Here is a 15,986-nt window from a genome sequence, read left to right as displayed (position 1 = left end):
TTTTTATTTAGACACATTACTACTTTCATGGTTAATGCTATACAAACAGCTTGCAGTAGAGACTAGAGAGGAACAATTGAGGTTTATCAGTATTTGAGATGTGCCAATAAAAAAGGAATTGTGCCATTCAACTGTTAAACAATAAATTACCATTAAATTAATTTGTTACTAAATTGCAATTGTCATCTTTTGATGGAAACCAAAATTGCTACATTCATTAATTTCTAGCCCTATGTTAACAGTAAGAGGGACCAACATAGGTGATGGCCTTTCTAAATATCTTTTGTTACTAATTAAGATATGTTTTGGTGGTTTTATGAGATTTGTCAAGAAAAGTGCCTCTTACATGGACTACCAGGTTTACCAATTACCCTCTTAAATTGAGGAAGGATGCTATACAGAAGTAAGTTCCTCGTGACATGATGTTTGCTTGAGTATACAAAAATTAGTAGAAAATCAATTTACTATTTTAGTGATCATCACCTTTTCCATGTCTTATGAACTCCCAAACAAAGGCTTATGGTGGTGGTACATTGTCATTATATCACTTTAAAAGCTGGAAGTACGTATGGAAGTGCTTTTACTTTCAAATATGTTCTGCTAGGATAAATTTGTCTATGTGATGTTGATTTTCAACTTTTTGTATAACCAATGCTACTTAATTCTCTGCAGGCAGAACAAAATTAAAAATATAAACTGCAAAAAAAAAATTGATAACTTTCCTTATGAATAACTTAAGTATATCATAAGCATAAGGGGATTGATGTTGCTAATGCAGCTTGTATGATAAGCATTATTTTTGAGTTATTGGCTTAAAGCAATTCAATTGAGTCTAGTTTAGAATTCACAAGAACTCAGTTCTTATTTAAATCTTTGTCTCCCAATGAAGAAGTCCATGTGAATGTGGCTATATGTGAGCCTTTATATGATATTTCTCTAAAGTGAACAGATAATCTATATATATAATAAATATGAAATAAATCAATTATTCAAATCCTCTACATATATGAGCCTTCCAAAAGGAGAGAGCTACAAGTACAGCTTGTCTGCAGTGTGCCTTGGCCTGCTCAAGCCTTTCACCCAATGTCTCTTCCTTCACTGCAGCTTTTACCATAGCCAAATCCATCTCCATTAGTCTCAACACTCTGAACAACTCAGTCATCATTCTCTCCTCCACTTCTTTATCACTCAACACTTGTGCTTCCTCTCTAGCTCCTTCAGCCACAATTTCTCCAGCTTTTGCTAAAAGCTCTGTGGATCCAAATTCTTTCCCCATTAGATCCTCCAACTTCTCTAGAAAGTCAGCTATGACATAGCCTTTTGGCTTATCCAATTTGAGCTCTTTGCTTCTCTTCCAACCAATCACAAAATTGGGTGGCTCAGGTTGTACTAGCCCAGTTCTAGACTCCCTGTCATGGATTATCTCAGACTTTCTTCTCCTTTCAATAGGGAAAGTCTCTGCTTTGTTGTTGGTATCAGAAGTTGGAGTTGGGAATGGGAAGTCAGGCTCAGGCAGAGGCGTAGATTTAGACTCAGAAGTGCATTTGATGAAGAAGTGTTTTCTGTGTGGGATATTATAGATGAGTACTGACTGTGATGAATTTGTGGAGGCTTGGGGGTTTAGGCTTGTGACAAGGTTGTTTAGATGAAGAGGGTTTGAAATTGGATGAGGTAGGAAGTGAAGGACTGTGGAACCAAAGTTAAGAAACCAGATAAGGCAATTTGGCTTCACATATAAATACTCGTAGAAACTGTGTACATGCTAAAAAAAAAACAATTGTCAAATTCTAATTTTGTTTTATTGTTATGTAATCTCCATTATTTCTCAAGTATTGAACCACCAATAATTTTTATTTTCAAAACTTCTTGTAATAATTCATCAAAAACAAATATTCAAAACTAAAATTATAAGTAAACGTTTGGTTAAAATTGAAGTGAGATTGCTATCTAAAATTCAACTCTCAACTATGCTCTCTAAAAATACAAAAAATACAACAACAAAAAAAAAAAAAAAACAGTAAAAATTATCCCTTGTCACCAAACAAATAGTCACACCTCTCCACTTCATATGTGCATATATAAAAATTTTTAAAAAAAGGATAAAAGATATTTCCTATGATTAGCTGCAGCTAGCTTGCCTTGCTACCCTGTCAAATCAGGGGCCTCAAGAAGGATTAGATTTCCTGCACATAAGAAATATTACATTAGCCATTTGCTTGTTATTGATTATCATTAAGAAGATGAATTGGAACTTTACCTTTTAGTAGAAGCACTTTTCTTTAGTAATTTGAAACTCTTTTTAAAATAGACCATGAATTCAAGTATACCTTACTTTTCCTAGAATGTAAGGAACATAATTCCATTCAACTACAACAACAGAACTGATCATTTTCACCAAAAAGTCTATAAAAACAACCAACAACATTTTATGATATAGCACATGAAGGGGAAGAAATAATGAACAAACCTATGAATTAAACAAATTACTTATCAGAAAAAAAAAAAAGAAAAAAAAAGAAAAAAAGAAGAAGAATTAAACAAACTGTGGGCACATATAAAAAAAAAAAAAAAAAAAAAAACAGAACACTCACTAAAGAGTAAAGCGTTTAATTCCCTTAGACAATGTGGCTCAAGTCAAGTCACAGCAAAGGCTTGAAATGAAACTGTGATATTTCATAGCAAAGATTGAATAAGTCACACATGCACACATTGGATCTTCAATCCAAGACCTCACCTTTCACTGAGCCCTTGTAAGGGGGAGGAGGTGCCAGATGAGCTAAAGTCACTGACCAAAGATTGAATAATTAAAAATAATGAAAAACATCTGAATCTAAATTAATCCAATTCAAGGTTAGAACCCGATAAAGAAACCTATTTTCACAGAAAATTCAGCATAGAAAGTTAACTATAGCATGTACACAGCAAACTCAAATAGTGAAAAGTAAAAACTGTGATAAATGGAATTATACATTAACTTTGAATTGTAAGTTTGTAACACATACCCAGTAAAGAAAATTGCCAACAAAAAAAAACCTCAAATGATTCCAAATTCTCTACCAATGCATAAATATGGAATTATTTAAATGAACAAAACAAAACAATTTAATATACTCTCTACCTATTAAAAATAGTAGGGATCAAGTCCAAATCACATTACTTATAATCAGCCAATTTTTCCTTTTGTAAACCTAATCCTTCTCATCAATCAAACATAAACTCTCAAATTATATAAACAGAAAAGGCAGACTTAAAGTAGCTTCAATATTTTGCTTACTCAGCATCAAAACAAAGACATTTTATTATTTAACTCAACCGTTACTCCAAAGGAAATTGTAACACTCCCAAAAAGCCTTTTCCTTGGACTTGTTCTTAGAGATCCACAGAATCATCAAAATATTATAATATTTTCATAAGCCAATCATTTAACAACATTTGGATGACATTTCAGCCACCAAAATTGTACACCAATGTAACAAACATAAACTCTCATATAGTTGCTCAGTATATGGAAAAGAAGGAAACCCAAAATCAAAAAAATCTTGTAATTTTCTCATAAGGATTGTGTTTCAAATTTTTGAAGAGGAAAGATTGGATAGGGGTGGAGAGAGGAAGATTGGTGTAATTTCAGAAAGGTTCGACTTTGTATGATACCCATGCCTTAAGTGTGAAAGAATAAAATGTTAGGGGTATGGTAATTTGATTTTATATTGTATTAGTAAACTACATAAATAGCCTCAGTTTTAGGGTAAAACTAAATTTTAGGGGTATTTTTTTGATAGAAAAAAGAAGAAGAAGGTAAAAACCGTAAAATATTAATAGATTACCAAGGAAATTTGTTCCGTGCATTCTAGCTGGGTGTGTTAAAATGCACTGAAATTGTATATGTATATATATATATATATTTTATTCAAACGAGGGTATCCCGACATTTTTGAGTATTTGACTATTTTCTCGGGCTGTATGTAGTCTCCATCCCATATGCACATAAACACACACACACACAAAATGCACTAAAATTGTATCTTTTTTTTTTTTTTTTTTGGATAAACGAGAATATCTAGACTTTTTTTTGAGTATTTAACTGTTCTATATTCTCCCAGGTGATGTTTCAAATTCAGGATCTCATGAATATCATTAAGCCTTAGGAACCACTAAACTCTCGATTGTATGCAGTCCCTCTGTCCCACCGAAATTGTATCTTAGAGTTATGATTTTGGTGCATTTTTTGCTTGTGTTTATAGATGTGTAAAATAGTATGTAACAACATTTATCATGTGGCAATGCAAATTGCTCCCTTTAAGTCTGACTGAAATTTATTTCAATTTTCTAACTTTACTTTCATTCAACTGAGTCCTTTAAGTTTTAAATTTATTCAATTCAGTCATTATGCCCAATCTCACTAAAAAACTACCGTTAAGTATGCAATTAACTAAAGAAAAAAATTGAAACAAAAATCTCTTATAAAATAATTTTATTAATTTTAAGAATTTTTTTTCATGTGAAAAAATATAATTCCTTGCAATCTGGATGCCTAGAAATGTAGCTATTCCTATGTTTGGTTTCATTGAGAATCTCTTAAGATTCCTAGAAATGTAAGATGATAATGTTTGATTTATTTCCAAGAATCTTAAATTAATTATTTATTTTTCTCATTCTATCTTTAGATTTGAATGTGAACTACCAAGTCCTTTAAAAAAAAATCTTCATCTAAATAAATAAAAAAACAAAATATAAACTATTAGTAATTTATTGCTGAATACTTGGCAATAATGAAAAATCCCCTTCAAACTTTTTTTTTTCTACACGTGAAATCCAAATAGAACTTGTTAAAAAATTAATCAACAGAATTGTCTATCCTAAAGAAAAAGATAAAGACAAAAGAAAAGATTTTAATAATTTGTTTTATATTTTATCTAAATTACTTAAATAATAATGAAAAATGGTTAAATTGTTAATTTATAAAAAATAAAATTTTCTTTAACTTGGAGAATATAAAGAGATTTAAATATCTGTTTTAAAAAGAATCTATATTCTTACCAAAAGAGATTTAAAGGAGAATCTAAATTCCCTTGACATTTGATTGCCGGTCGTAATTTACAACCAAATATAAATTTTTTTAAATATTCTTGAGAATCTTAAAACATTTCCGGGAAAGCAAGCCACTTTACAGTTTTCTTTTCACCAGAGTCGAACGGTATTCACACTTTGGTCTGTGAGTTTGTGCAGTCAAAGTGTTTGATAGTGGTCTTTGGACTAAAATTAGTGCACACCCATTATATTTATATATATATATATATCATCGTAATCGTATCTGCAACTGATCAATCTCCATCATGCTTGTTTGTTTCTCAGCATTTATAACAATCATTGTGTACTCCATACTTTCCTTTCTCTACTCTGTAACTGTAATGTCCTCCAAACCTGAATCTTTCTCTCCTTCAGTTAAGCCTTCATTGTTGTACCCAGAAAAAACCATAATTCAATGCTCAAAACCCATTTACCATCATCACCACTGCCTTGCATGGAAGTTTTCGTACAATTCCAGCACACCCAGTTTCAAAAAACCCAAAAAGGTACATTTACTGGCCTTAATTTGCAATTGCTTGTGTATTTTATGATTGAATTAAATTGCTTTCCTGTTCTAGAATAATGTTATCTTCTTTTGTAAAAACTAAGAAATCAAAGTATTTGGTAGTTTCTGCCTTTCTGGTTTAGGTTGATTTTTTTTTTTTTTTTTTTGGGGGTTTTTTTTGTGTTATGTGTATGGTACTTATGGTGGGGTGGTGCCAATTTGGGAAGGAAGAGAAATAGAAACTTGAAATGTATAAGGAATTGTGTAGCTAAAATTTTCATATGGCTTGAATGGGGCATACCAGTAATTTTTTGTTATTATTATTATGATTATTTTTTTCCTTAGGCAAACAATATTAATATCATTAACTCCACATTTCGTGCATCTTTAATGGCTTGGACCTCACCTTAGAGGTTAGAGGCTTAGAGCTCCACTGCAGAAAAGAGGAGAGATGTGCACTAGACTACAAGGCCATTTGTTATTATTTTTATCATGTTGGTTGGCCATCTTTAGTTCATGTGAGTCAAAAGAAGCAAACCCATTTTCATTTTACTCTTGATTTTTTATTTTCTTAATGAAAAAATGTAACCCAAATAAACCCTTTATTATCTAGTAGAAATGAAGAACTTTTAAGTATTTTGTGAGAATTAAAACTTGCAATTATGATGTGCTCAAGTTGGAAATATAATTGAGTAAAAATCTAGAATAAAATATATAGTAATCAGATAGAAAAGAATTGATACTACAATCTCATTTGTCAGGATACCAATGGTAATGCTAATCGTATTAAATGGGTGACTTCAAAATTTGAAGCTTCTATCTTCCTATCTCTGTCATACTTTTGTCCGTTCCTGATGGGGCGTCCAATAGTTCTTGCTAAGATTGTATTTGATCATGAGCTGCTAAATGGGTTATTATCAAAATTACACATTATTTTTTATATGTAACAAATTATTGCTTGTTGTGTATCCTAGGGGAAAAAAAGGATTTTTACGATGATCATATGTAGGCTCTTTTCTCTCCCTCCCTGCTTTCCAGAAAATGATGTATTGTATAATAATTTGATTTTTATTATGATTTTGGTACATACTAGAGAATTCAGTCAATACAAAACTTTGTCATGACTCACAAGTATTGGATTTGTCTTAGTTGTAAGACACACACACAGGTGTTTTTTTTTTTTTGATAGGTAAATAGGGGGAGAGGGGTTAGTGGGGTTTGAACCCCAATGCTCAGGCACCAAAGAGTTTCTGCAACTGGGGTATCCGTCAAACCCTCCCACACAGGTGTATGCCGGGGAGGCAACATTTTGATGCTTAAAGGTGAGGATGGTTATTACAGATCAATTTAACAAAGGAGTAGTGCCTTAGGATTCATGTGCCCTACAAATGATTGTTTTCTTTCAACCATAGGTGATAGTATTATAAAACAAAATGAATCACTCTTAAGATGGACAAAACCATCTCCTATGAATCTATCAAATTGGCCAAAAAAGGTTAACAGTGATTATGGGAAAAAAGAAAACAACAGTTATATATGGATATATGTCATAGATGATGACATTATCAAATATTTCTTGCCACCAGAGGTTGATTCCATTACTATCTAAGACTAAATTATAAAAGGATTCTCATTTGAGTTCATTTAGGTCCTCAATATGAATGGGCAGGAATAATTGTGAATTTTTTTGATATAGACTTGTACAGCGTACTATTGCAAGAACCTATCACTATACTAGTGTAATAGCAGTCATGTAATTAATTCTCAAATAAAGTAATGATGATGTATTGTATAGTGGTTTGAACATTTATTTTCAATTGTTTACATATGTATAGTCTATTAGAGAGACAACCTTGTTGGTTTCTTATGTTAAACAAGACAGAGACACACACACAAAAGCACAGAGAGAGAGAGAGAGAGAGAGAGAGAGAGAGAGAGATTTATGATGCCAACCTATCACTGCTTAGTAATGAGGTGGACTATTGTATGACCCAATATCAAGGGGAGGGCACCCTTGGGTTGGCATGCATTCTAAAATTTATTTCGCTTGTGTGCTCTTGGTCAATGGCATTTTTGTTATATCACCTTAGAATGAAAGAGAATCATAGTTCAAATAGCCAAAATAACAACAAATTGTAAGCTTAGACTTGATATGTTCAACCTTAGATAGTTTCATTTTGCAATGAATCAACTTGGCTATATATTGGAAATACAACTTATGTGTGATGATAGTTAATAATAGTTTTGTGTAGCAGTATACCATAATTGCTACATAGCCTATATTTTGGTATAAAGTTCAGCATGGACAGCAAATTTCACCACCATGTATGTTTACCTGCAAATTACTTCTATTTGACTAGGTGTAGAAACTTATGCTTCAAAAGAAAACTTTGCATGGTAACAATTATTATAAACTGATGCTTTAAAATAGGTAGGTGATGATTTACTACTTTCTTATGTTTATAAGTGATGTGTGTTAAAACAAAGCTTAAGTTATCTAGGTAGTATACATTACTAATCAAGGGAAAAATTCATTACTCTAATCTTTATGATGGATATGTGAAATTGAACTAATTTTATGCAAATGCGATTGTATATAAAACACAACCTGACAAAAGGAAACAAAATAAATAAGTGCACCTTATTTTGATTTTTTTTGGGGGAATTGGGGCACCGGGGGAGGCGGTTGGGGGTAGTGTGAGCAAATTGTAAGATAAAATTAGGGAATTCCATTGTATATAGTAACTGTTGCTTGTTAGAAAAGGTAAGAAATTTAAAGTTTAGAATTAATCAGAAGGCATCTAGAAACCTCCAGTGTATCACGGTAGGGGTATAGAAAATTAACCGTTCGCTCCCCTTTGTTTTCTCGAGATTGTCACTCACCTAACTCCAAAACCACCGACCACTTGTTGCAATGCATGAAGGCTTAAATGGCCAGTTGGCAGAAAATTTTGATGGTTGATGAGTCCTATAAATTGCTCTTTCTCACTCAGTCAAGAAATCGTTTCTAATTGTTCTCCAATCTTTTTCCCGATCACAGGTCAGTGGGGTTGGTTGTTTCGGGTGAGTTCCTTTTGTTAGAAAATTAAAATCAAAATTCTTTGATAAGTAATTTTTGCACTCTTTTTTTGGCCATCTAGGGATTATGTATTTCACATTATTATAGCTCATTTGAAAATTAATCACATATCTTCTTTAGGAAAAGGTTTTGAAAACAATTTATACCTCGAAGTGGGTACTAACCTTAGGTTATCTGATTTGCTCCCAAAACCCCTTTTTCCTTGAAGGTTGAAACTTGTTATCTTATTCATGAGCAGAATGAATCCCAAAATTGTGCATATCTTGTCTTTATCCTTTGATGATGGAGTTTGACAGAATTTGTTTTGGTGATTGTATTGTGATGGCACATGGAATCTGGCTCCTTATAACCAAGTAATTCTAACTCATACAATTGTGAGGTTATTTATTTCATTGATCTCAAATTCACCTTTTCACCTAAAATGATCTTGTAGCAGAATTTTTGTGGGATCACCAGTTGGCTCAGACCAGTAGATTGTATGATTATCTTTTGAAAGATTTGTTGTGTTTCAATTTTTGTTCTTGATTTTCTTTTTCTTTTTCTTTCTATTGCTTTCTAATAACCTATTTGGTTGGTACTCTCTAACTTCTGCTTCCCCCCTTTTCCTCTAAAGCTGTTTTTAGCTTTTATCCATTGATTCGCTAATTTTTCTGTGTGCATGTTTTTTCTTATCAAGGCCTTGATCTCAACTATGTGAGGAGGGTTCATATGTTGGCAGCAGGATTTACAGTTGTGGACACAACGACCTATAGGTTTTGTGTCAGTCTACTTAACCATTTCGACATCCTGATGCCTGTCGTGCATGTGCGTTTGTATACAGATGATGCTTGCCATACATGATTACACATGCACACACATAAAGTCTTCTCTTTTTTTTTTTGGTTGTTGCTTTTAAGCTGTAAATCTTTCTAAACTATGGTATTTCGATATTACTGAAATTCAAAATTTGGTCCAAAATGTCATCGTTTTGTGTACTTAATGGTGAAAGTGTGAGGTAGTTGATAGAAGAACTAAATTGCCCACATTTGAAAAGGTGAGAGTCCAAGTTGACCAAATTAAAAATCTAGAGATCAAATTGACAACTCTTGCAAGTTATAAGGGGGACCAAATAGTAGTTTAGGCTTTTTTTTTGGGGAAAAAATTCAATTTAATGCCTTGACTTTTACTTCAATTGTCAAATTAGTTCTTAAGGTTTGAATTTTGTCAATTTAGTCCATCATTGTTTCAAAATGAGTCAATTTGGTCCTCCTATCCAAATTTGTTAGCTAACAATGCTGTTTAAATATTAGTTATTATTAAAATTTTAACTAAAAACATTAATGAGATGTGTCATTTAATATATTTTGTTGTTTGATGAGTATAATTGTTTATTTAAATAATTAAAAAAATGTTTAAAAGACTTTATTTGCTAACAAATTTGGATAGAATGACCAGAATGACTCATTTTAACAAAGTGAAGGGGCTAAATTGACAAAAATCAAATCTTAAGAACTAACTTGACAAGTTAATTAAATGTCAAGGGACTGAACTAAATTTTAGCCTTTTTTTCCCCTTATAAACCCTTTCATAGCCGTCCACAATAAATCATTGATTTTTTGCCACCATACAATGAGATTTATTATATTTATGGCCTTTCCCACCCTACATATTTTCCTTTCCCCCCCCCCCCCCCCCTCTCTCTCTCTCTCTCTCTCTCTATATATATATATATATGAATTTTGTTTTGAGCATGGCTGTATCTTAAATCCATTGGTTACATATTCATTCCTTTTTCTCCTCTAGATCCCAATTGTCTGGACTGTTTGTTTATTTGAGTGCCTGTTTCGTCTACCGTAAAAATGATCTGATTGGAGATTGATTTTCTGTTTTATGTATTAGCATTAGATAGAAGAAGAGGGGCCCTGCTATTAATCTTCATTCTTTGCTACCATACACACTCCATTTCTTTTCTTTTTTTTTAACTGTTTGCTATTTCATCCTTGTAGGCATAATGTCAATAAAATTTAAAATTATGATTTCTGTATATAAACCCATTAGTGCCCTTGTGGTGCTGGGATAACAACTATGGCTCACCAGTTACCTACTTGCAAGCTTGGACCTAGCGGGTAGGATGTTACTATTGTAACACCTTGGTAGGGAAGTCATTCTAGCCGACCCTCCTACCCTTTTTCATATATATATATATATATATATATATATATATATAAGAAGAAGTAAAATTCTGATATAATTCCCTAGAGACTCTCTAAATGCACTCTCTTTCTTTAATCATCTTCATGGTTGTTTGTGTTCCAGTCACTTTGTATATGACTTGTTCTGTCATGAGATTTTTAAACTTTTTTCTTTTAGAAACATTATAATGTGTTATTGTGAAATGCAATAAGATGCAAAACTCAGTGCATGCTGTTTTGATATGGAGTATGAATTTCTTCATATTCTTTTTAAAAATTCATGGGTATTTACGATTATGGACATTAAGGTGGAGGTCTAAAAAATAGAAATACTTTACTTTGTCATAGCTTTTATAATTTTTTGGAAAGGGCTGCCTTGGTGCCTAAGTGCCTAGCTTCATTTGTAGTGGATAGGCTTTATATATAGAAATTGGGGTACCCGGAGGTCAGCAGAGAATCATAAATAGATTAGCCATTACAAGGAAGGTCGATTGTCCTTGACTTCTCTTTATTCTTGCTCTCTCATTATATTTGAATTTGAAAATGCCTCAATTCTTGTTTGCAACTCATGCTTTATATTGTTAATGCTGTCCATGTTTTATGCATCAGTAAGAATTTCTTTGTTATTCCCTTGACAAGTTTTTCTTTTGAATGTTTTTCAGTTTATTTATTTAATTTATAATTTATAATGTTCTTTATATTAATACATGTTTGTTGAACTTGGAATGGCGCCTAATAGTGATCCAAATTACCAGGTTTGATGACTGAGGAACTTGAACTCAGAGACTTTTTTGCATGATGCGGTTTTGGTATGTTTGAATCTATTTGATACAGTTAGATAGTGTTCTTTATCTATGCAGTAATTCTTTGATATATTTATTGTGATATTGGGTTTGCTGTTTGTGGCTTTGAGGTGAAGTCTTTGCCTTACTAAGTTTGAAGGGTTTAAGTAATTTGTTTACCTACATAAAAAAAAAGTCATAGACGATCCACACGAGTTTGTTTCTTATTTTATTTTTTGTTGGCTCTAGATATTGCTACAGTTTCCAGAATTTATAGTTGGAGATTAGAGAATTTCATCTAAACATAAATCTTAAATTTCTGTGGCAATGAAATAAATAAAGAAAAGTCATGAAGACTTGGTGTTGTTGTTAACATTGATTACTGCACGCTATGCATGTTTTTTTATTTTTTAAATTTATTTATGAACTGAAAAACAACCATGCATGTTAGAACAATCATTATGATCTCTTCATACTGCAGATGGATTTGATTGTTCAATATGACAAATTGGAGTACCAGGTTTTTCTTGAGAAGAAAGAGGTTAAAAAGGAAATTTAAAATGTTTGAAACTGGCAGTAAGCCTATCCGAAAGAGGAGTGATGCTTGGTATGAAGTAGAATCTGCAGAAGACATCCTCGCTGATATTCTCTCAAGGGTTCCCATTAAGTCCCTTCTAGCTTTCAAGTCTGTTTCTAAACAATGGCGTAGATTGATACAGAGTTCAACCTTCATCAAATTGCAGTTACGCTGGTCCCTGGAAAAACCCAATTATTTAATTTATCCCTATATGGATGGGTTAGTGAATTTGTACAAGATGAAGGGCAAAGGGGAAATCATTGAAAAGATTAGTCTTTTTGGTTGTGAAGATATTTATTCTCTCAGTCTGCTTTGTTCTTGTAATGGTCTACTGTGTTTCATCAACTACCCATTCGTTCCAGACTCAAACAGGGAATTAGTATATTTGATAGACTTTGATATCCGTATCTGCAATCCCGCTACTCGTGAAGTCTATTTACTTCCCAAGGGTAGTCCTTCTGAGAAGAAAATATCTATTGGAGTTGCTTTTGGCCCCAAACCTTGGGAGTACAAAGTTTTTCGGTTTTTCCATCCCAAGTATGATTCCGATGATATCAAGTGTGAGATATATTCATCCATTACTGGATCCTGGAGAGGCATAGGTGATGTCCAGTACTGTCCCATTGGTATCCTGTACTGCCCCTTGGGTTCAAATCATGTATATGTTAATGGAAAAATATACTGGTTTCTTCCTGAAGAAGGAGATATTATAACCCCTGGCTCCATTCTTTCAGTTGATATTGAGGAAAATTTTAAAGTTATCAGTCTTCCGGATGAAGTCACTGCACATGCATTCTTGGTTGATTTGGAAGGTTTCTTATCACTAGTTGCTGTATATGATGATGATCAAGTTGTAGATGTATGGATTCTACATGATTCGAATGAGTCTAATTGGGAAAAGAAATGTAGTGATTATGTTCCTTTCTCATGTGTAGACTCTATTAATTTTGTAGCTGCACGGAAGACTGAAATTTTTTTCATCACTTCAGACCAGTATCTGATCTATAATTTGGACGATGGCACCTGGACAGAACTTGATTTTGAAGATGATTTTGAAAGTAATCTTCCTGTTGTGCTTCCTTATACAGAAAGCCTCCTCCCATGTGAGTACTGAAACTTGTTTCATGTTATTATTTCCTCTTATGGTAGAATATCACTGATTATATATGCATTTAATCTCCTACTTGCCAGTTTTTTTACATAGATGTTTAAGATTTTGACATATTCCAAGCAGATTCCTGTTTCAGTTTGAATCAAGTGGATGTTAATTCAACATATAGTGCCACCTTTTTTGTAATTTGGTAGAGTGGCATGATCTAAGAAATTTTCAGGTTCCCTTAGTGGTCATTAATATCTGACACCAGTGGTGGAGGTCGGGGCCAGGGAACCATGGCCCCCTCTGACTTATTGCACTCCCTCCCTCATATTATGTATACATTCAAATTTAAAAGGATTTATTATTGTTCTATACTTAATATTTTTTTTTTAAAAGGATTTGTTATTATTGGCTCCCTTAAAGTTTTCATAATCTTCTGTATTTGTATTAATCCTTTATAATTGAAGTTGATTATTTTCTTGATTCTTATAAGTTCAAAAAAAAGTTGATTTTTTTTTATAGATATACTTCTTATGCGTGTTCTCTTCTTAAAACTAATAACTAATTATTTGTCATTTGGGATTGTACAATATCATTGTAAATTCATGACATCATTATGTGTCATGTGACTTTCAATTTATGAACCTAGGGCTATTTAACAATAATGTTAATTTCACGAACACTGTGTTGACAAACCTTTCACAAACTCTATTCTTAACATTTATTTTTAAATCAAAATATTGATATTGTAAAATGTGAGACATTAAATTGTTTAAATTTTGCAAATGAAATGTTTATGACAATGGTATTGCTTACATTTTCACGTAAGGTGATGGTCAATTGCTACTTACTGAGTTATACACTTCAACTCAGAGTACATTAATTTATCATTTTTGCATACATACATAGGTTAAATTAGTTTGAGACTTTCATCACCTTGTTACTAGACCATGAATGGTTAAGTTATTAACTATGAAATTTTCATATCAATATAAAAGCTTGACCCTTGATATTAGTTTTTTACTTACCACTGTCTGACATGTTTTATTATATCTTATACAGGTAATGGAATCCTGGGTTCTGAAAGAGAGCATAACAATTAAAAAGGAAATTGGTTTCCATTCTTGAGATTTTGTTAGAAGCATGACAAGGTTTGCAGTGGGCAACATTATGATTCCCTAGATCATGATTCTCAGTGAAATCTCTCTCTCTCTCTTGCTCTCTTCTCTTACTTGTTTACCTCTTCCTTTTAGAACATATGAACTGATAGTTGTCTGGGTATGCTTTTATTGCATTCTGTGAAATCTGGAGAAGTTTTACTATTGGCTTCTTCCATGTGTTTGCTCCTTTCATGTGGCGTTTTGCTTAAATGAACATGCCTCTTTTCTGGGGCACGTGAAAACACTGATAATCTATTTTAGTTTGAAAGACTAAGAAGGATATTCTTATGGATTTTTGGAATGAACTCCTTGAAGGTGGCTTGGGTTTTCTTTATTGGTGTTACAATATTGGGAAGTATATATTACCTTTTGTTACTTCCATCATATCAGAAGGAAAAACTAGGACATTCCATATTGTGGATCCTACTATTTTCAAGTGTTTGTACCAATATTAAGAATGAATGAACGAATGTATAACAACTAATTGCATGTAGGTTTTCAATTTTATATACATGGTTTCATTTAATAGCAATATTACATTACAGTAAGGATGAAGGTCTGTTTAACCAGGGAGGGAGTAAAAGTGCTATCTGCAGTGTTTGATTAACCCATGTTAAGAATGATAGAAACTAATTTTATTCTTATTCTGAGCAATTTCTAGCTATAAAAGAGTAATAAATAAAGGATAAAAAAGAAAGGAGTTTAGGATAGGTATATGAAATTTTAGCCCAGAAAAGCATGAGAAAATTGCGATTGCTTTTTTGATTTTCTTGCTTGTAGAAGTTTGAGGTTAGTGAGATTTAAAATTAGATTATCGACAAATAGGTATCTTCCTTAGATAATGACAATTTTTGTAGCTATTTACAGAATTGTCCTTTGAGTTTTTGAACCGAGGGAATTCACATACGAGGGAGAGAATAGTTAGGTGTTCACAGACCTCTGGATACACTTATTTCTCTCTCTCTCTCTCTCTCTCTCTCTATATATATATATATATATGAAAATGAAATATTACATGTTAATATATTATAGATGCTATTGGGTGATGAATGATGATCATCAAAATGTATCTTAGTGTAAGCATTGTACAGATAATTAGGTTAAGCCGAAATGAGATAATGCATTTCTATGGATAAAGAATTGACATTTAATAATTTAGGGCACCCCCCCCCCCCCCAAAAAAAAAAAAAAAAAAACATTCAATAAAGAAAGAAACTTTATTACAATATTTCATTTACATTTAAAATAGTCATAGAGGTTAACAGTGATGGTGTAGTCTGTGTAGAGCCGTACCTATGCTGATTGATTTGTTTTATTCATTGACCACTTATTTTGGATTCTGAAATTTGCTAGCTATTCTGTATGATGGATAAAAATAAGTAAATAAAAGAGTTTAGCATATTGCACTATCGTCACACGATTATTATGGCTTTTCATATCATGAGAAGCTGTCATTTCAAGTGGCAGTCCTTATAGAGAGCAATTGAAGAATGAAAATACGCACCATATATATTTCTTTTGATTTTTAAAATTACATCAACTTCCCTTA

The 15,986-nt window shown here is 32.3% G+C and overlaps 2 protein-coding genes across 7 annotated transcripts; one reads left to right on the top strand and one right to left on the bottom strand.

The window, feature by feature from the left end:
* Positions 1-869: 869 nt before the first annotated feature.
* On the bottom strand, positions 870-5,476 carry LOC115956414. Its single transcript, XM_031074803.1, has 4 exons — positions 5,422-5,476; positions 2,735-2,785; positions 2,333-2,403; positions 870-1,762 (listed from the first exon to the last, which is right to left on the bottom strand). Exons 1-4 carry the CDS (start codon positions 5,474-5,476, stop codon positions 986-988), a joined length of 954 nt encoding a protein of 317 aa, XP_030930663.1. The 3' UTR covers positions 870-985.
* LOC115954690 (F-box protein At5g49610-like) lies at positions 5,163-14,858 on the top strand. 6 transcript variants are annotated; one of them, XM_031072613.1, is made up of 6 exons: positions 5,163-5,573; positions 6,762-6,894; positions 9,328-9,410; positions 11,578-11,631; positions 12,086-13,284; positions 14,340-14,858. In XM_031072613.1, the coding sequence occupies exons 5-6, from the start codon at positions 12,105-12,107 to the stop codon at positions 14,378-14,380; spliced, it is 1,221 nt and encodes a 406-aa protein (XP_030928473.1). In that variant the 5' UTR covers positions 5,163-5,573; positions 6,762-6,894; positions 9,328-9,410; positions 11,578-11,631; positions 12,086-12,104; the 3' UTR covers positions 14,381-14,858. The 6 variants fall into 6 exon arrangements, with proteins under 6 accessions (XP_030928473.1, XP_030928472.1, XP_030928471.1 ...); XM_031072612.1 differs by lacking the exon at positions 6,762-6,894 and having other exon boundaries at positions 9,328-9,403; XM_031072611.1 differs by lacking the exon at positions 6,762-6,894.
* Positions 14,859-15,986: the final 1,128 nt, after the last annotated feature.

The sequence above is a fragment of the Quercus lobata genome, chromosome 8, assembly GCF_001633185.2.
Source record: "Quercus lobata isolate SW786 chromosome 8, ValleyOak3.0 Primary Assembly, whole genome shotgun sequence".
Classification (NCBI taxonomy): domain Eukaryota; kingdom Viridiplantae; phylum Streptophyta; class Magnoliopsida; order Fagales; family Fagaceae; genus Quercus; species Quercus lobata.
This window is presented reverse-complemented; position numbering and strand designations above follow the sequence as displayed.